A 21,715-nucleotide genomic window follows, 5' to 3' on the forward strand; every position below is an offset into this window, starting at 1 on the left:
TATTTTTTTAAATCAAGGGATTTTGGTTGTTTGTCTATTTGTTGCCTTGTTGTGATCGACCGGCGACCAGAACAGGCGTCCTACCAGAAAAGTCAGCTGGGATAGGCTCCAGCATTCCTGTGAAAACATTGAAAACATAAAAAAAAAATCAAGGGATTTTGGTTGTTTGTCTTTTTGTTGCCTGGTTGTGATCGACTGGCGACCAGAACAGGGTCCCAACTCTAAAGCTGGGGTAGGCCCCAGCTCCCCTGGCACCCCAACGAGGCTACACAAAAAAAGAAAATGCACACAAAACAACAAGCCCTTATTGTGTGTGTTTTCTGGCTGATTTAAATATATGTGAGAGGAATGGCGGAGGTTTCTTTCTTTTTTTCAACCCAAGAAGGAGACCGCCCATGTGTGCTTCTATTATTTTTTTTTCATGTGCAACAACTCCTTGTCTTCCCTGGCAGTGTTGCCTTCACTGTCCTGCTCGCCTTTCCCCTCCTCGCAAGCTCCCACAAGCCGCCTTCCTCTCTCCTCCTCCTCCTCCTCCTCCTATTTACACAAACGTCACTTCAAGTCCCTCCCTGTTTGAATCTCATTAGTTTCTTGTGTGTTTCTCCCTGTCAATAATCCCGAATCCAGACTCTCTCTATTTCCATCCCTCTCTATCTGTCAATCAGCGCCGCCTTTGAACTGAAAACCACTCCGACCAACTTCAACTCTCTCAATCCGAGCGCCGCGGCTCCTACTCCGGCTTCCCCTTTTCCGAGAGTCACCCTTCTTTTTTGGGACTTTTCTCTTTTTTTTTCCAAAGGGGGGATAGAACATAAAACGCGCTTTTTGTAAGGGGGAAGCGGTCAACACGACACCCCGAAACTTTTTCGACGGTGAGGTGTTTTTTTTTTTTTTTTTTTAGTTTCTTCTTTCCAGCGCCCCCCACCCCGCTGCCGTCTTCACTGACGCCGAAAGTGGGGAACGAAAATGCCGCAACTTAACGGCGGTGGAGGGGACGACTTGGGCGCCAACGATGAGATGATCTCCTTTAAAGACGAAGGGGAGCAGGAGGAGAAAATCTCGGAAAACTCTTCGGCCGAAAGGGATTTAGCGGACGTCAAGTCTTCGCTCGTCAACGAGTCGGAAACGAATCAGAACAGCTCGTCCGACTCGGAGGTAAGTTCAGGCTCCGGAGTGGAGTTCCAGCCACGGCCCCGGCTAGCTCAACTCACCCCGCCCCGCCTGCGGAGCCTCTCCGCCGGTCAACTTGTAGCGAAACTTCGGCCCGTGTCAGAGCCTTGGTGGTGCTTTGCTAACACACATTGCTTTTCTCCCAAGGCGGAGAGACGGCCTCCGCCTCGGTCTGAAACTTTCAGAGACAAAACGCGAGAAAGTTTAGAGGAGGGTGAGTGTTTTGAGGCTTTTTATGTAACAACACGCACTTTTATTTTTATTGTTAAAAAACTTCTCTCTTCCTTTCCGCCATGTTAGCTGCGAAAAGGCAAGATGGAGGGCTGTTCAAGAGCCCACCGTACCCGGGCTACCCGTTTCTTATGATCTCTCCGGATCTCGCCAGCCCCTACCTTCCCAATGGATCACTTTCCCCAACAGCACGCACAGTAAGTTTTTCATGTTTTTGTTCTTCTTTTAACTGCCGCTCTGCACAAACGCTGAGGCAAATTGCAGTGTTGTCAGTGTAAAAGAATACAAAAAGCGAGTTTTGCAACTGTCCGTGAAGTGTACAGTTGTGGAGCTGTCAGTCAGAGCAGCTAGCATGCTAGGTGGCTAATGAAAAGGGACAATGCCAGTGTATATATCTATGCTTATGTGTGCGTGTATAATTACTATAGTCACAAAAATATTATTATTACTCAGGTTATTTTCTTTTATTACGTACACGCTTTTTGTGTGAATCCACTAAATAATGCATTTAGTGTGTGTGTGCAGCCTCATTTAAAATGCCCTTTTTTCCCTCTGAAAGCAATGAAATATGCAAATGAGCATTGTGGCGCTATTTGCATGATGTGTCAAAAGTGTGACGACATGTCAAAAGGTGCATGCACTCCCAATTGTTTTCAACAATTTTTATTTCTGCATTTACATACGCGTCTCGGGAGGAAATTACCACTTTTAAAAATACACAACAGTAAAGCATTTAAAGACGTGTTTATAAATATATGCATGTTATTTATTTTGCCGGGCTATAATTATGCACCTCGCACAGTCCCACTGGGGTATAAGCAGCATAATTTTCTACATCATTTTTTCTCTCTCTCTCTTTTTTTTATTTTTTTAAAACGGTTGCAATTACAAGTGTGCGTTTTAGGACCTGTCATCTCATTTTACAAGGTTAAGGCGAAGGCTAGGCATTTACGAAATAGGAGCCCTGCTCTGCTCCAGCCCCCCTTTTTTCTACCAATACCTCAATTTAAAAAAAAAAAAAGAAAAGAAAATGTGCACACCTTGAAAATAAATACGCTCTTTTGTGTGGTAAACTGAGGCTGCAAACATTGTTGATGTCTTCCCTCCAAATGTTGTAATTGCCTGCATTTGATTTAGTTGTATTAGTCGTTCTCACCAGTTACGACACGAGCGTCTCACACACACATACACACTTCCTTGTCGCAGTGATGCTCTTTTAATCCCACTTCAAGAAAGTGAGCCTTATTTTTTACTCCATAGATTTCCCATATGTCCCACATTTTTCCGAAATGTAAAATTAATCGGCGTGTGTCCATTAGCCATTAGCAGCTTTGATGTTGGTGGGGGGCTCCGATATCAATGTATTAAAGCGGCCATTAATAATTCACCTGGACATTGATTAGCTGTCTTGCTCCCTAACGTGGACAATACGACTGCAATGAAAAGTGTCACGAAAAAAGGCCACTTCTCCACTTTTGATTTTTATATTTTCGAGACAAATTTGAACCTTTTTTTTTTTATTTATTTACTTTTTGAAAAGATGGTATTGCATTCAATCCAACGTTCTTCCTGATTTCACTTTACAATGTGAGGTTTTTATTTTGACACAACTTATTTACATCAGCGAATGCATGCTGTAGTAAAGAACGCACTTGGCCGAAAAGGAGTAGGAAGAAGAGTTTATTCCACCCAACGCCTGTCCTCTGATGCTGGAGTTCAGGAAATAACCGTGCAAAATCTAGTGTATGTTTTGTCGATTCGCCGTGCACAGCAAGCTCCTCTGTGCGCTCTCTCCATTGATCAATTTATAGATTTGCATTTTGGATCATTTTCTCCTGTAGCGGGCCCCTGGGGTGGCACCCCTTACACTTTGAAAACCCCTGGGTGGTGGGAAGGGGGGGTTAACATAATTTGCGTGACCCCCGGGAGCCATAATCAGCGGGAATTTGTTTTCCCTACCACCTAAGTCCAAAGAGACTCACAATTTAGCATCATTTAGCAATTTGACGAACTCAGACCGCCAACACACCCCCACTCCCACACTTCTGCCGTACCCCTGTGACCCCCCCCCCCACCACCCCTGCTTCTTTTTCCTTAAAGCTAGCACAAAGGCTCGGCAGGCACAGGTTGAATCGCTGCAGCCTTCTTTGTTAAGACACCAGGGTTAAGTCCGGTTCTGGGGCTGGGGGTGGGTGCACCATCCCACCTCAACAGGTTCCCGAGAACCTGGGGGGGGGGGGATTTATGTCCTGCCCCCACCACCACCACCCCAATGTTAAGATATGTGACGCCTACCTTGGTCCCTATAAGTATCCAGGCCCGGATACATTTAGGGTCACAACCTATAATTACAAGGAAGGGTACATAAATGTTTATATGAAGAAAAAAATAATTTAACACCCTGCTTTTCCTATTTTAATACCACACAGCATCCTTTGTGGCCTTATCGTCTTCTAATTGGCACACGGCGACAGCATCTCGGGCTAAACATGGCGGCATTGTCAGCACAACAATGCGTCATCGTATGGATTACGTGTGTTCGCCTCCTGTAAATGGATGTATTTTGCATTTTAGGCATGATTTTAATGCGGATTTAAAGGATCGGGCGAGGGGGGAAAAGTGGGGGGACACCTTATCAAATTGGCTTTACATGCTAATGGGGCCTAATTGGTGTCGGCAGGGGGGCTGCGGCGCGCAATCCCGTTGCCTCTTGGCCGCCAAAATGCACCGGGAATGTCGCGGCGAGGTTGCGGCCCCCTTTTGTCTTGCAAATCACTTTTGTTGACGATAAAGTGCGGCGGGTGCAAGCGGCTCCTTTCCTTCGCCCTCCCCTCTAGCTCTTCTTCCTCTCTGTGTGCACAGAAAAAGGTTATTTTTCCAGCGCTCGTAAAAAAAAAAAAAAAAATCTGCTTTGGATTTGACGAGTTAAGAGAAAGGGGGGGGGGGGGGGGGCAAAGAAAAGTTTGGCACACTAAAACCAGAGGAGGCCTGCAAGACATTAGCGCTGCACAGTCTCTCGGTTAATTAGTCCAAAATGTAATTGTTCACACTCTGCCAGTAGAGAGAGCAACACTCGGGGGGAAAGTGGCCGCTTTTTTTTTTTTCTTTTTCTTTTATTGTATTTTTGAAACCATAAATCACTGGCATATTTGTGCCGTGATTCAGATGTAGGCTCGACCTCTCCCATCTCGACATGTGGTAAATTGTGAAGTCAATGAATCGCAGATGTAGAGGTGCAGGGGGGTGGGGGGGGGGGATGAGAAGTAGTACAGTAAGGTTTTGTTAGTGACTGGCAAATGAATGGAAAAGATTAGTGCTGTAAATATTTACTGAGACGTGCGTGCATGTGTGTGTGTGTGCATATATGTTGTCCCCTCCCCGCTGTAGTCCGCCTCCCTGGATGCTTGGGCAGGGGGGGCGGGGGGGCGGGGGGCTTAATGTCTGATTCAGATAGTTCTGGCCGCAGCCCGACAACAACAAATATGTTATAGAAAATGGAACAAAATGACAATTTTTGAAGACATTGTTATCAAGTCTATTTATTTTATGTTATTCATGAGTATATATTTTGCTGGGAAATAATTTGTGATTTAAAATAAGAATTCCAATGTTATCCTTTTATTCATGTTATTGAAAATATATATTTATACATCATATCAGTATTTTTGATATGTTTTTCTATCTTACGTCAATGCTCTCCCACTGTGCCTAGAATAAAAAAAGCATTAGTTTAGCAGCTGTGCGCTAGCCAGAACAACCCCCCCCCCCCTCCGAAGCAACCCCTACCCACTGTAACCCCCCCCCCCCTCGCCTTTTCCTCTTTCCCTGCCTTGCTCTTTCTCCCATGCGTTTCTATAGAGCTGCACACAAAGATAGCACTGTACATCTGGAATGCGACTTTCGTCGTCTTGTTATAAATATAGGGCCCGACTGCTGCTGTGTTAAACTGGTATATTTAGCTTCTTCATATTTACTCGTCTTTCTATTTAATCTGCCGCGTTAAAAAAAGAGCCGGAATGCCCAAAATAAACGGAGTGTATTCTGCAGACCCCAGAAGCTAACACCGGAATATTCATCTCGAGTGTCACGTGTACACCAAAATGGCACACTGGATTTCACCTGCAAGCCTTGACGAAGTGCACTGGATGTTGTGTAAAGAGTCGCTCGTCGTTCACAGTGGGAAGTAGGGAAGTGGGAGGGAAAGTACAAGAAAGCGGGAAATGTGTTTGTGTGTGGAGGCTGGACCAAGGGGGGGACGGGGGGACGGTCCGGGGGCGGCAGCGGCATTGGACTGCGGGGTCACTCTCACAAAAGGCGTCTGAATAGAGTGCATAATTGCTGTTAATGGCGGGGCAATGAGAGCAGCGACAGTTCCTGGTTAGATGTCCAAACAATGGCACCATCCCTCCCCCCGAGCTGAACCCCCCCCCCCCCCCAGTGCCCGACACGGACCGAGCGGGGAAGTTTGGAAAATTGAACAAGTTTCAGTTTTCAACTCGAAGAAGAGCAAGTGTGAGCTTTCTGACGCCCACCCACCAAACGCCAAGTTCCACCCAGCCCCCGCTCCCCCCCCCCCCCCCCCCCCACCCCAAGCGCACGCCCACTCTCCCCTGGTTGTCGTCATCCCAAAAAACCGCCCACCCCCCCATGACGCCGGAGGAATTCTCGCGTTGACGGCCCTGTGTTTGGATTGTGCGGCAAGTTTGGGAAGGGGTCAAAGTGCGCCGGCGCTGACATGTTGTCGTTCAGCAAGGAGATTCCCCTTCCAGCCAGCCCCCCCCCCCCCCCCGTTGCCCCTGCCCCCTTTTTTTATTTTGCCCGCCCTCCTCCGTCATACCAACTTAAAGTGACTGCTCCGGCTCTGCCACAGTCCCATGGCAGCTCTAATGATCATGTGTGCAGATAACGACCCAACTATGCTAGTGAGCAGCTTGTGTTAGAAAAGACAGAAAAAATTGTATAAAATACATAAAAATACTCAATAACAAATACATTTAAAAAAATACCAAAAGGGAGAAAAATACTCTTTTTTCCCCTGCTTTCCTGTTCTCAATGTTCATGTTTTTAGTGCAGTTTGCAGTCGGTTTAAGGAAAGACAACAAAAAAAAAGATATATAATACAAAAAAAGATGAATTTGTTATTTTTTAAATAATAAAAATGAGGGAACAAATAAGCTTTTTTTCTGCTTTGCTGTTGTCAATGTTCATGTTTTTTTTTTTAGTAGAGAATATATCTGGTGTAAAAAAAGAAATATCCATCCATCCATTTTCTATACCGCTTATCCTTATTAGGATGGTGGGGGTAAGCTGGAGCCTATCCCAGCTGACTTGGGACGAGAGGCAGGGTACACCCTAGCCTGGTCACCAGCCAACAGCACAGCACATATAAACAAACAATATGGAGTCTCCAATTAACTTCCGGCTTCCTCCCACATTCCAAAAATATACATGTTGTGTAAAAAGAAATAAAAGAGCTTAAATTGCATATCTGCACACTTTTTTTTGTGGATGAATTGGGTCGCCAGCAATGAAAATAATCAAAAATAAACTTTTGTAGATAATCGTTTTCATATAACGTCTAACCAATTATTGGTACATCCATCCAGAAAGGCATTTTATTCGTATCTTTCCGTCGTAAATTGCCTCCCGACGGGAAGCGAGCCGCTCAGCGTGTACAAAACACTTAACGGGTCTGCCGTTTAAGGTGATAAAACTCCTGCCTGTGTATTTTTTTAATCTGACTAATTAAACTTTTAATTGTATCTGGACAAGCTCCGCGAGGAGTTAAATGCGATTGTGTGCGTAAACGTCGGAAAGCGGCGCGAGGCCACTAATGAGGCCGAACGTCTGCGGCTCCGTTATGAAAGGTGGTAAAGGTGAGGGGAGATTTACGAGCGCGCTCGGGAATAAATTCATCTGCTAATCTGCGGATTATGCCGGGATTTCCACACATAAAAGAAAAAAGTTTGACTTAAAAATGCATAATAACGTATACCGCCCTCAGTGCGGAGTAAGATTTCCTGTTTTTTTTAAGCCTGTGCTGATGAACAAATTCCGGCGGAAAAGCAGATTAACGGCAAATTCCAATGTTGGCTCCTAAAGCAGATGTTGGAAACCTATTTACACAACAATAATACGCCTCTTGTAAAGAGACAGCTGTCAACTTGTGTACAGGCCGAGATAACATTTCATGTGAACAGCTTGTTACGTCCACACATGGCCCAACTCCCGAGCATGGGGGCCCTGCCAACTATTATATTGAACGTAATGGGCTGTGGAGCGCATCTATGGTCTGATTTGATTATTTAAAGTTTACAACTCATGTGGTTTTTCTCTTCTCATTCCATAGTTTTGATTTGTGATTAAATCCACTATTCAACCATTACATTTGTCGCCAACAGTTGTTATTCTGTGCTAACTATTATTGGAAATATTGACTTTCGTATCAATATTAGATGTTGTGTTTTTGCCAAAATATATCTTATATCCAGGACAAAAAAGGACTGACTTACAAGCACGACCACTTGATTCTCCGCTGGCCATAAAGATCGAGTAAAAGAAGCCATGGCAACTTTTGTTGGCAAAGATTTAGGCCCACACCACTTTATGTTAATACAACACAAACAATAAACATTTGACTTTTTATTGATTATATGAGAGAGACTTGAAAGACGACGGCAGCTGTAACTCAGGAGATACTTTTGTTTACAAAATCTCCCCGTCAGGTGCGCCAGAAAAACCTAGCGCACGTTTCCGGCCTTCACAATAAAATTGCTGTGTGTAATATCCAGTCTAAGTGCGCAAACAAAACAAGAGTCCAAGAGGAATAGCTTACATGTAGTGTTGTCCCGATACCAATATTTTGGTACCGGTACCAGTACCAAAATTATTTCGATACTTTTCGGCACTTTTCGATACTTTTCTAAATAAAGGGGACCACAAAAATGGCATTATTGGCTTTATTTTAACAAAAAACCTTGGGGTACATTAAACATATGTTTCTTAATGCAAATTTGTCCTTAAATAAAATAGTGAACATACTAGACAACTTGTCTTTTAGTAGTAAGTAAGCAAACAAAGGCTCCTAATTTAGTCTGCTGACATATGCAGTAACATATTGTGTCATTTTCCATTCTATTATTTTGTCAAAATTATTAGGACAAGTGGTAGAAAATGAATTATTAATCTACTTGTTCATTTACTGTTAATATCTGCTTACTTTCTCTTTTAACATGTTCTATCTACACTTCTGTTAAAATGTAATGTTCATTTATGCTTCTGTTGTTTGGATGCTTTACATTAGTTTTGGATGATACCCCAAATTTGGGTATCAATCCGATACCAAGTGGTTACAGGATCATACATTGGTCATATTCAAAGTCCTCATGTGTCCAGGGACGTATTTCCTGAGTTTATAAACATAATATGAATAAAAAAAAACTAAAGAAGAAAAAAATATAGACGTAATCATAGTAGTATCGACTAGATACGGTACTTTTCAGAGGCGGTATAGTACCGAATATGATTAATTAGTATCGCGGTACTATACTAATACCGGTATACCGTACAACCCTACTTACATGTTACTATTATTTTGCCCTTGAAGTAACAATACCTTCATGCAAGTTGCAGTGATGGAATGTTGCAATACGAGTACACTTTCACTTGCAGTTCATTTTATATTTCAAAACTGCACTTTTAAGACTGTGGAAAAAAACGATAATACAGATTTGAGACGTGTTTAATACTTAAATGCAGATCGAATCGATTTAGAACTTAATGAATCGAAATACAATCTATTTGGGGAATTAGCCAGTCCTAGTTATCGTAAGAATTGATCGGGATGGGAGAAAACATTGTTTTTCCGATTTTAACGAAGCAAATGTGAACAAATCTGAATCCATTTCTAACTAATTTAGAATATTCCCCTGTCCCTTTTTATTGCTTTTACTACAATCATTCTGGTTGTGTTATTGGCACATGGTAATTTTTTTTTACAATAACATTATCGATCTGCAATTACAGTCGCGAATCAATTCGAATCACAGACCTCTGTGTTGTAATGCTGCTGAATCTCAAGATTTACAGTGTTAACTCTTATGCGGTATTAAGTCTCAGAGAGTTGTTATGAAGTTAGTCAACTTCATAACAAACACAAAAGACAAATAAATTGGATGCAGGTGTGTTGCGTAAATTATTTCGCAAGAACAAAACATGGCAAAAAGAATAAGTGCTAATTATGATCATTTTTGTTTCAATAATCATGACATGAATTGTCCATTTTGTTTCCTGTGCCCCCAAATTCTGTATTTATTTCAGCCAAAGACCCTCCAGACCTCCCGCATATTCATTTCAAGGCGGCATGTCATCCTTGTTTGGGGAGGTCAATTCCCAAAGTGAGCAAATTGACTCACGGCATTGAGTGAATTGTCAATTGGCCTCCCTGGAGAGGTCAGAGTGAATGAAGTGTCTTGTTTGGACAACTGTCCCCGCCCGACATTGAGAAGCGCCGCCGTCCAGCCAGTCGAGATTGACTGACAGGCGGCGAAAGTAAATCAACGGGCATGCAACCAGGCAAGGAGGGGACGGGAGACGATGCAATCTAGTCACCCTGAAATGACTTGTTTGATTTGACATAATGACCAGCGGTACATGGCGGCTGGCAGCGCTCCTCGGGTCTGCTCGCTAAGCCACCGAACAATGGCATTTGTCTTGCTGCAGTGAAGCAAGTCCGAGGCGAGCCAGGCGGAGCTCGAACGATGACGGATATATTGCGTCTCCAAAGTAGAAATGTAGATCTGGAGCCGAATCCTCCGCGCTTTGCTCCTTGAGAATTGGGCTTTCTCTAATGATGGGTCTGGAAACAAAAATGGGACGAGTTTTATTTCAGCTGGTTCCCAAGTGGCAGTTTTTTTTTCCTATCTGAGGGAGTGGGAGACTGTTTGGTTTGGAAGCCGTCTAAGTGGATCAACCCCCGCCGAAGTCCAAAATTAACACCGCAAAATGTGTCCACGAAGGTCCAACTACATATACGATACACCAAAGACAAACTATATTGTTCCTTTTGGACGCAAATGCGAGCCGCTCCGCTTAAGTAGCTTAACATAATAAAGTGACATGGTTAAGGTTGTCCGGGATGTTTGGTTTGGAGTTTTGCTCTAAGCCGTGGTAAAGATCTGTACACTTGCCCACCTTTTGGCAGGATTGGAAGAGCTGGGCCCAGGCATGCATGATTGCCCTCACACGTCACAGAATGAACGCGATCACAGTTCCTCGCCTGTTATTAATGTTGATAATCATAACAACTGCATACACTACAGATGTAACAATTACTGTTATGATAAACCGCACTAAAATTCCAGACAGTTAGTTAAAATTGGAAACAGTAATTATATCGTAAAAACCAAGATTGATTACCTCACTTTAAAAAAATAAATAAAAAAAAAGTCACGCTGATACTGCTTATTTCCCGGCGTAGCAGCTAGCACGCTAATTGCCAGCTACCTTAAATGCTGACATGTATTTAAGACACATTGATGTCTTTCCTAATATTAAACTCTAAAAGCATGGCTATTCAACTACATCATGAAGAGGGCCGCAGTTTCAAAAGCCCAAGGGCTGCACTGTCAATAAATGTATTATTCTGCCCTCGCTACTCGTTTCCAGCATGTGCATCTAGGTCACAGCATGAAGAAACAGAAGCTCCAGAAGTTTTGTTGAGGATGTTCTTTCTTTTGAATACTTTTCCGTCCTTAGTTTTATTTCTTTACACTGTTTCCTTCATTAAGTTTGTAAGACTAAAAATATAAGCATTAAATTATAAAAATTAAATTATTTATCATTTATTAAATAAACATTAGAAAAGTGTTACGTCAATTGTACATTTTACATAAATAACATAGGTTTTGTGTTAATACATACTACACACAATAAACTACAGATGTTTACGCATTTAGAAATTAAACAACATCCACATCAAACTAGGGCTGCAAGTAACAATTAATTTGATAATCGATTAATCTGTTGATTATTACTTCGATTAATCGATTAATAATCGGATAAAAGAGACAAACTACATTTCTATCCTTTCCAGTATTTTATTGAAAAAAAAACAGCATACTGGCACCATACTTATTTCGATTATTGTTTCTCAGCTGTTTGTAAATGTTGCAGTTTATAAAGGTTTATATATAAAAATAAAAATAAAATAGCCTCTGCGCATAGCATAGATCCAACGAATCTATGACTAAATTAATCGGCAACTATTTTCTTAATCGATTTAATCGGTCTAGTTGTTGCAGCCCTACATCAAACATTGCACACAATCAATGTGTCTGTGACTCATCACAACTAAACCTAAGGCAGGGCGACTCGCCCTCTTGGTCTAATTTAGTGTTACATGTATTAAACAAGCTTTGATCGGCAGAGTTACTCTCAGACAAAAACAGTAACACGACCACGAATACAAAAGACATCATAAAGTCAACAATTTGAATACAAAACAAACTAAATAGCTTCCTGCAAAATACGTACTTCCAAAAAGTTTGACCAAGTTTCGGGATGAAGCTTACACTTGTGGATTTCTATCGTTGTTGCCGCTTAAAAGGTCGCCCGGAAACACTTGACTCAAGCACTTGCTCAGGGCAGACAACTTTGTTGTCCGGTCGTTAAAAGTCAGATTTTTGCAATTTGTTTAGATTTTTTTTCAGGGTTGAATGAGTAGTCTTCTACTCACCCCACTGCTGCTTCATTGGGACACAAATGCTTTGCTGTTGCCCCCTGAGGGCTGGCGGGTGTACTACATACATGAGCGACCCTTAATTTTCGTCAAGCCTATTTGGGTGATGTTCGGCGGGTCGAATGAAAAGCTTTGGCGGGCCGGATGTGACCCGCGGGCCCTCCAGTTGAATAGGCCTGCTCTAAAGCCAGTACAAATTTACGAAACATATTTAAAAACTCACATACCGTATTTTTCGGACTATAAGTCGCAGTTTTTTTCATAGTTTGGCCGGGGGTGCAACTTATACTCAGGAGCGACTTATGTGTGAAATTATTAACACATTACCGTAAAATATCAAATAATATTATTTAGCTCATTCACGTAAGAGACTAGACGTATAAGATTTCATGGGATTTAGCGATTAGGAGTGACAGATTGTTTGGTAAACGTATAGCATGTTCTATATGTTATAGTTATTTGAATGACTCTTACCATAATATGTTACGTTAACATACCAGGCACGTTCTCAGTTGGTTATTTATGCGTCATATAACGTACACTTATTCAGCCTGTTGTTCACTATTCTTTATTGCATTTCAAATGTCTGTTCTTGATGTTGGGTTTTATCAAATAAATTTCCCCAAAAAATGTGACTTATACTCCAGTGCGACTTAAACTACCGTTCAAAAGTTTGGGGTCACCCAAACAATTTTGTGGAATAGCCTTCATTTCTAAGAACAAGAATAGACTGTCGAGTTTCAGATGAAAGTTCCCTTTTTCTGGCCATTTTGAGCGTTTAATTGACAACACAAATGTGATGCTCCAGAAACTCAATCTGCTCAAGGGAAGGTCAGTTTTGTAGCTTCTGTAACGAGCTAAACTGTTTTCAGATGTGTGAACATGATTGCACAAGGGTTTTCTAATCATCAATTAGCCTTCTGAGCCAATGAGCAAACACATTGTACCATTAGAACACTGGAGTGATAGTTGCTGGAAATGGGCCTCTATACACCTATGTAGATATTGCACCAAAAACCAGACATTTGCAGCTAGAATAGTCATTTACCACATTAGCAATGTATAGAGTGTATTTCTTTAAAGTTAAGACTAGTTTAAAGTTATCTTCATTGAAAAGTACAGTGCTTTTCCTTAAAAAATAAGGACATTTCAATGTGACCCCAAACTTTTGAACAGTAGTGTATATGTTTTTTTTCCTTCTTTATTATGCATTTTCGGCCGGTGTGGCTTATACTCCGGAGCGACTTATAGTCCGAAAAATACGGTAATAATAGAACAATCTCTTTAGTATATTGTGTGCGTGTTGCTTATTTATTCTATCTTATTTTTTTCCATAAAACATAGAAAACAACATTTCGTTGTACTTGTGGAATGACAATAAAGATGATTCCATTCCAAAATATTTTAGTTTGTGTGTGTGTGGATAAGTACTTTTTAACAGTACAGTGATAATAACAACCATGGTATGAAATTTTAATAAACTTACATCCCTAGCGGAAACTCAAAACAATCCAAAAGCCATGAGTGCGTAATAAAGACTTGTCATTCCATTATTACCATTCCTCCACCATCTTCCGCCTACCACAAAAGAAATAATCCGAGCAATTTGCAAAATCGGTAAAGTCAGGGAAAATGGCAGCAATACGGCAGTGATGGAAGTGATGGCATCAGCAAAGGGGCTCAAGCACAAGTATAGTATGGCAGGAATGGCGTAGTGCGAGTACGCCCGAACTCTCCGTTCGGAAGTTATTTTAGGTCCAATGCAAATCCAAAGGTTGACATATAATACTAAAACACATCACGCATAATGAAAGTTGAGATCCGAGGCTGGCATCACTATGTGGGGGTGTGTCATGTGATACACATCGCAGTGCCCTTTAGAACCGGGAGGCTCCTTATCTCGGCTTTACGGCCTCCTCTATCTTTATTGGCCACCGCACTTTGCATATTTGGAATATCAGTAAAGATAAATACTCAGCTTCGTCACTATTGCTCGAGTCCACCCGGCTAGCGGAACACCCCGATATGGTCCCTCCCTGTTACTCGCGGGCGCTAGTGGTCCCTATCTGTCACTGCCCAGGCGTCGAGGCTCACCGCGCCATGCAGCAGCTGGTCTCGGCCCCCTTTATGCGCAAGAATGCTATATATGTTGTTTGAACAGTGGCTTGTCTCAGTGCAGGCCTGGAGGAGAGCAGGGAAGGAAGTAGCTGCATGTTTACATAGTTGGATTGTCCTTTGCCCCCGCCTCCCTCTCCCCTCCACCCCCTCCAGTGTCTAATGCACTTCTGTTCAAACATACCCAAGTGTTGGGATGACCCCCACTGAACAAGTGCTCCTCAATGCCTGCCTAGCGCGCTCGGTCTCAATGCTCGGGCTCAACAAAGGCATGCACTTTCTAGCCGACTGTGGCTGCGCTGTTTCAACCTGCACCATGCACTGTTACGTGTCAGGCTGTGTTCACGCGCGTGGTTGGTTTGTGTACTCTGCTACAAAATAAAAAATAAGGAATAAATGTGCTCGGTGCGCCCCACTTTGGTGAGGTCCTTTTAGCGTTCACAATCGTTTGAGTTTATTGCGAACATGTATACAATTACGACATGATACGTAACAAGTTCCAGTTCCTATTTTCAACATGTTCGAAAAGGGGTAGGAAGAATAAGGGCTTTTTTGATCCTACCGCTTTTCCATTACATAACAATTTCTACACTTTTGTTCACACTTTTGTGTTTTTTTTATGGGACCAAAGGCTGCTTAGTAAAGAATGTATGCATAAGGTATGGACTTTGTGACATTCTACGTGACATACCTCAAACATACCCACCCAAAAGCTAGGTTGACTACCGTATTTTTCGGACTATAAGTCGCAGTTTTTTTCATAGTTTGCGACTTATACTCAGGAGCGAATTATGTGTGGAATTATTAACACATTACCGTAAAATATCAAATAATATTATTTAGCTCATTCACGTAAGAGACTAGACCAGTGGTTCTTAACCTGGGTTCGATCGAACCCTAGGGGTTCGGTGAGTCGGCCTCAGGGGTTCGGCGGAGGTCAAGACACACCCGACTCATCGTGTAAATACAAACTTCTCCCTATCGGCGTATTAAATTAGGGATACAGCAACAGCTGACTGGTTTGCAGGTGTGTAATTTGTCGTGAGTTTATGCACTGTGTTGGTTTTGTTGTTTGAACAAGGTGATGTTCATGCACGGTTCATTTTGTACACCAGTAAAAAAACATGGTAACACTTTAGTATGGGGAACATATTCACCATTAATTAGTTGCTTATTAACATGCAAATTAGTAACATATTGACTCTTAACTAGTCATTATTAAGTACTTATTAATGCCTTATTCGGCATGGCCTTATTATAACCCTAACCCTGACCCTAACCCTAACCAAATAAATTAAATCTAAATTAAGTCTTTATTACTTAGAATGTGTTCCCCTCGTGTCCAAATAACTCTAAATTAAGTCTTTGTTACTTAGAATATGTTCCCCATACTAAAGTGTTACCAAAAACATAAAAATTTGTCTTGAATTTGGAAAAAATTTTTTTTTTACTTTTCACTAAAGAACGGTTTGGTGAATGCGCACATGTAACTGGTGGGGTTCGGTACCTCCAACAAGGTTAAGAACCACTGGACTAGACGTATAAGATTTCATGGGATTTAGAGATTAGGAGTGACAGATTGTTTGGTAAACGTATAGCATGTTCTATATGTTATAGTTATTTGAATGACTCTTACCATAATATGTTACGTTAACACACCAGGCACGTTCTCAGTTGGTTATTTATGCGTCATATAACGTACACTTATTCAGCCTGTTGTTCACTATTCTTTATTTATTTTAAATTGCCTTTCAAATGTCTATTCTTGGTGTTGGGTTTTATCAAATAAATTTCCCCAAAAAATGCGACTTATACTCTAGTGCGACTTATATATGTTTATTTCCTTCTTTATTATGCATTTTCGGCCGGTGCGACTTATACTCCGAAAAAATACGGTACATGGGTGATTTTATTTTTTATGTCCTGCTGTACAGTGGAACCTTGATTTACGAACTACTCTATTTGCAAACTTTTGTTTGTGCCTTCACAAATACTTGCAAACCATGCCTCTGTGTACGAATGATTCATTCATTCATTATGCCCTGTTGGCAGCCATTTTGTGTTTGCTCATGCTAAAGGGTACCACAGCATGTTTTTAATTGTGATGAGAACATACTTTTCCAAAAAAAACCCATGCCAAAGCGGATGTGTTTCACAGCGGCGGAGAAGCCTACATTATGTTCAGCGGCGCTTCTTCTAGTAGCACGCACACCTTCCTTTCTTCCTTTCTTTCTTTCTTTCTTTCTTTAGTTTATTTCGAACATGAACACACTTACAGTACAATACATCACAGTTTCATATCATTTCACTTTACATCATGTCCGAAAAGGAGTAGGAAGAAGCAAAGCTTATTTAATCCTACCCCTTTCCCACTTCAGAGCGTTTACAAATATATAGAATCATTTACTGACCTTTTTATAATAAAATAACATCAGTTTTGTAATATGTAATTAATTAATTCAGTCATTATTAATATACTGAGATGAAGAATATCTTATTTTCAATAAGGTTGAAAGTATTTCTCATAATTCTTCTTCTTTGTACTTTGTAAGCACTATTAATTTCCTTCTCCCTTTGTCTGCTTTTTTCACTCGTGTGAGCTGCTGCTTCGCCTATGTTTGTTAAATTTTGCTTTTTAAAATATTTATTATTGTAGCAATATGGTTGGTAAAGTTAAGGCTTTTTGTAATTTGTGATTGTTTGTGAGGGCACCAAAGGGACGTCAGTGTGTGTATGGGTGTTGGCAGAGTAGCGCATACAGCACGGTTCAGCTTGTCATGGTTTTTGTGTTCAAAGTGTACAAACCTTAACTGAAATATGGACTTTTGTCGAGGCTGGAACCCAATATTAATATTTACATTGTTTCTTATAGAAATATTTGCTTTGTGATACAAACTTTTTGATTTACATACCCAATTCAAGAACCAACTCGGTTTTAAAATCAAGGCTTCACTGTATTTATAAATTGTATAAAAACCAAAGCAATTTTTTCTGTAAGAAATTCCAGACATTTAAAAAATATGAACACACAATTTTATTTTATAGAGAATGATTACAGTACATGCATCAAACAATGTAAAATAAATATAAATGACTAAGCAAATGGATACATGAACAATGAATCAAATCACTTTTGCCTTTAATTGAAGACTCTTGTTGGCAAAGGGAGAAGGAGAGAGCTGAGGGAACTCCACCTTCGTACTTAACTTCGACTGTCTTAAATTCAGTAGTGTTTTTTAGTCTTTTTTAATTTATTTGCTGGTGCTCACAACTTTCTTTGGCCCCATTGTGGTTTGTGTTGCGGTTATGCATATAGACTAAGTCACCAACGCGTGGGATTCTTTGTTTCGGCATTCGATTCTGTGTAATGATACGCAGACAAACAGGCTCGTTTGTTATGCGCAATGTTTGGCTGTACGATAACCGAGATGGCATAAGAAAACCAGGGCAAAATTTTGCACGGCCGACAAAAACTATTTTAAAGAGTACCGTTGTTGCACACAGAGAGAGAAAACACAGAACAAAGATAGCACTTTCTCTTAAATATTCGTCATATATACATGTTTTTTTAACACTACACTGTATTTTTAGTCCGTGTTGCATTCACATTAGATTTCAAGTGAACTAGACCATCTCTGAAGCGGTCTAAATCTACTATTTGGTGAAAACCAGGGTTGGGATGACTGCATTCTCACTTGATCGAATGAACTCCCAGTGTTTCCCACACACTCATTTATTTGTGGCGGCCCGCCACGAAAGAATTAGGTCCACCACAAATAGATTTTTCTATTTTTTTATTTTTATTTTTTTATTTATTTTTTATTTTTTATTTTTTTTGTCCTGTCCAGCTTCTCAGGCAAATCATATAGTTGATGTAGATGCCCATATAGGCTGTTCAGATTTACTTTACAAAAGAGAAGTGTAGGATACTTCTCTTGTTGCCTTATTTGTATTTGACCACTACTGTTTTCTGTTTATTTGTTTATTTGTTACTGACTGTGGCAGGACACCTCTGCCTCTGTTTCACTTTATGTTGCTGGTAAATAATATGGTTGTAGTAGTAGGCTAAAGTTAAATTATTTAGTATGCACTAATTAAAGGGGCAGAGCTTTTAGAGACATTTTAGCTTTTATATTTTATAAGATATATTTTTTGTAAGAACCACAATTAATAAATATATTTCAGTGAATAACTTATTGTACAAATCTGTATATAAATATGTACATAAAGTGTTGTAATTATATTGTAAAATGGATGGATGGATGGACGTTTAAAACAAAACTGTTATTATTAATTAGTAAGTATACATTTTTTGAGCCTTTTTAGAGAAAATGATATCATTTTAGTAAATTATGCAAATTACTCAATGATGTTCATGGTGACCACGCCCATAGCCACGCCCACACCGCCACAGGTATCTTGGCAGTTTATGGGAAACACTGAACTCCACAAGCAGAGCAAACACAGCAGAATTCCTTTTAACTGAGGTGCGAACGCCACCTCAATTTATCGTACTGAGAGTAACACAGATGGATGAAGTTTGTTCTGAGCAAGACCCCATAGAGACATTGACGTACGGCCTGGTCGTCAAGCTAATTGTTGTTTGGATTACCAGTTATGATCCAATGACAAACGTCTCGCGCTCCAGCCGCCAGAGCGGAAAATGTTTCCAGGGATTGACACGATCTCTTGCGAGTGTGTAAACCCGGCTTCAACAAGATGGATAAATGCAATTATTGGCCAGACCGGGAGTGGAGGAAATCCATTTAAAGCCCGTAAAGCTCAGCAGGGGGGGTGGGCCCGTGGTTAATTCATTTGGCCAATTTACGGGGTGATGTACGAGTGTCAGGGCACATTAGTCAAGCAGAGGAGAGCTGTGGTTGTCCGCTGGTGTGGATGGGGAAGGAAGGATGCTCACTGGTCGCAGGGAAGTTTACTTGAGATTGCGTTACCTTTACCACCTCAGCGGACAAAACAAATGAAGCCTGGACGTGGGAGTCACAAAAGATGCAGTGTGTGCAGCGTGAGGGATTGCTTTGCAAATGAGGTGGGAAGTTGCGGTCCGATGCTTGCTAGAGTGCAGACAAGCATCATTTACTACTCCAGCACAGCTATTCTCCGTACAAGAGTTGGGTCTAACTTTCCTTTTTCCAGTCAGATGATGCTGTGTCTTCTTGCTTACCTAAATTTGCATAGTTTTTTTTCCCAGACTAGAGTAAAATCACTCAACAGTTGCAATAGCTGAGTGGTATGCAAAAATGGCAGTTAGGGCAGTTTTAGTGTTGAGGGAACCACAATCTCTCTGTTGGACGTGAAGACAACAAAAGTCCCTACTTGCTAAAATGATGCATGAGCGGTTTAAAGCATTCTAAAGTGGTTTTCTACACTTCAGTCTTACTTGGACTGTGTGTGTGTGTACGTGTATGTGTATGTGTGTGTGTGTTAGCATTTGTCACCTGACAGCAATGCAGCAAAGCGCGGCGGGTGTGAATGTGGAGGCTTGTCAAAGACAGGTGCCGGCGCTGGCCCCTTAGGCCTGACGCACAGCAGCTGGGAAAAGACTTTAGGCTCATGGTCAAGTGTGGGTCACGGGCCTCGGTTTGAATCCGAATGACGGGACTTGTGTTCTGGTGGTCCAAACGAGCTCTAAGTGCACATCTGCAGCCACTTGGCAGGCAGTAGTTTCTGTTTTGCCACACCCCTCACAATGTTACTCACAATACTGCAGAAATAAAACGTATGCTTTAAAGGAGTCAGTGTACAGCTTATATAGAAGCATCAATTTTCTTTCGACTTGTTTGATTTACCAAACACCCAATATTGCCTAAATAGCTTGTGTCAAGCATGGTATTGGTCGCCACATTGTCTTGGCCTGCATGAGTGCTGCCCGCACTGGGAAGCTGCGGTTCGCTGAGAGGAAACGTGAATTCCAACAATTATTGTGAAGCGTAATGTCAAAAAGTGGAGCACGTGGCAGCTTTCAATGCAGTAATAGATTTGAAGCAGCAGTTTTAATAAATTCTATAAAATGATCACTATAGATTAGTGCTGTCAAATGTTTAAATCGAATTATTCACACTTTTGATTAATCATGATTAATCACAGGTTGGATTTACATGAACTTAAAGTACAAAAGTACCAATGATTGTCACACACACACTAGGTGTGGCAAAATTATTCTCTGCATTTGACCCATCACCCTTGATCACCCCCTGGGAGGTGAGGGGAGCAGTGAGCAGCAGCGGTGGCCGTGCCCGGGAATCATTTTTAGTGATTTAACCCCCAATTCCAACCCTTGATGCTGAGTGCCAAGCAGGGAGGTAATGGGTCCCATTTTTATAGTCTTTGGTATGACTCGGCCAGGGTTTGAACTCACAATCTACCAATCTCAGGGCGGTAAAAAATGGACAGTTTGGACACATACAAATTGGACACAAATGCAATTTTATTGTCAAATGTAATTCAGAAATTGATTTTTTTGTGTTACACATGCTCAAAAATGTTTACCAATTTTATATAAAGTCCTATCAGGGTGTATTTTGAAGTGAAATAAGCCAGCAGCATATAAATTGGCGTCTCCTCACTTATCTTCGCACTGGTCCGCGCCGCCTTACAGGTCACCAACCATCGTTACGATAAAGAGTTTGATTGATTGAGACTTTTATTAGTAGATTGCACAGTACAGTACATATTCCGTACAATTGACCACTAAATGGTAACACCCGAATAAGTTTTTCAACTTGTTTAAGTCGGGTTCCACGTTAATCAATTCATGGTAAGGAGCATACGATCAAAATAATTTGCTTGATTAATCTGCGTATATATACTGTATGATTAATGCGACCATTTTTTGTGATTAATCACATGAATTAATTCGTCATTTTTCACAGTTTTATATAAAAATAACCTAATAATCTGACAGTTTTTGTGTCATTTAGCAGTTAAGAACATTTGAATTCCTGACATTCAGTTAGTCCAAAACCAAAAGAAAGTCTTGGTGAGAATAACATGTTTAATTTCTTGTGCCTAATATATGTATTTGTCATTTGATGTGTTATTGAATTAATAATACCAGTATGGAAGTAAATCAGGACTTGTTTTCATGTACCTTGGAAGGCGATGCCAGACATAGCGAGCGACCATATAGTGTGTTTTATGCCCTTAGGTCGTCCGTTCCATCGTAAATCACATGTGCCATTTTCAAGTCAGGGTCTGATGCAGGCTTTTGCATGTTGCCAACACAAACAGAAACCTTTACATTGTCAGGAGCAGTGTAATGGTCTATATGGCTCACCACTTAACATCCTTAGGGCCTCTTAGGTGCACTTCCGCTGACTTTTTTTTTTTTCCTCAGTCATCGTTAGTTAGGAGTCTTGCAGTGTGAAAACCCAATGCATGTGCATATGTCATCATCTCCCCCTAATTCAACCGCGCTCTCCCTCCCAGGTGCTAGCCCAATCT

General features: G+C 41.1%; 1 protein-coding gene across 21 annotated transcripts in view; it reads left to right on the forward strand.

Annotated features, from left to right (window-relative positions):
* The first annotated feature begins 492 nt into the window (after window positions 1–492).
* The window catches only part of tcf7l2 (transcription factor 7 like 2), a 210,758-nt gene continuing 189,535 nt past the window's right edge, over window positions 493–21,715 (forward strand). For 5 of the 21 annotated variants that reach the window (XM_062055556.1, XM_062055562.1, XM_062055559.1 and 2 more), the window contains exons 1-3: window positions 503–1,155; window positions 1,318–1,384; window positions 1,471–1,598. In XM_062055556.1, coding sequence (XP_061911540.1) covers window positions 967–1,155; window positions 1,318–1,384; window positions 1,471–1,598 — 384 coding nt within the window. In that variant the 5' untranslated portion in view covers window positions 503–966. Of the gene's footprint in view, window positions 1,156–1,317; window positions 1,385–1,470; window positions 1,599–21,715 lie in introns of all 21 variants that reach the window. The other 16 variants (XM_062055558.1, XM_062055564.1, XM_062055568.1 and 13 more) reach the window with 12 other exon arrangements.

Source organism: Entelurus aequoreus, linkage group LG08, assembly GCF_033978785.1.
Source record: "Entelurus aequoreus isolate RoL-2023_Sb linkage group LG08, RoL_Eaeq_v1.1, whole genome shotgun sequence".
Taxonomy (NCBI): Eukaryota; Metazoa; Chordata; class Actinopteri; order Syngnathiformes; family Syngnathidae; genus Entelurus; species Entelurus aequoreus.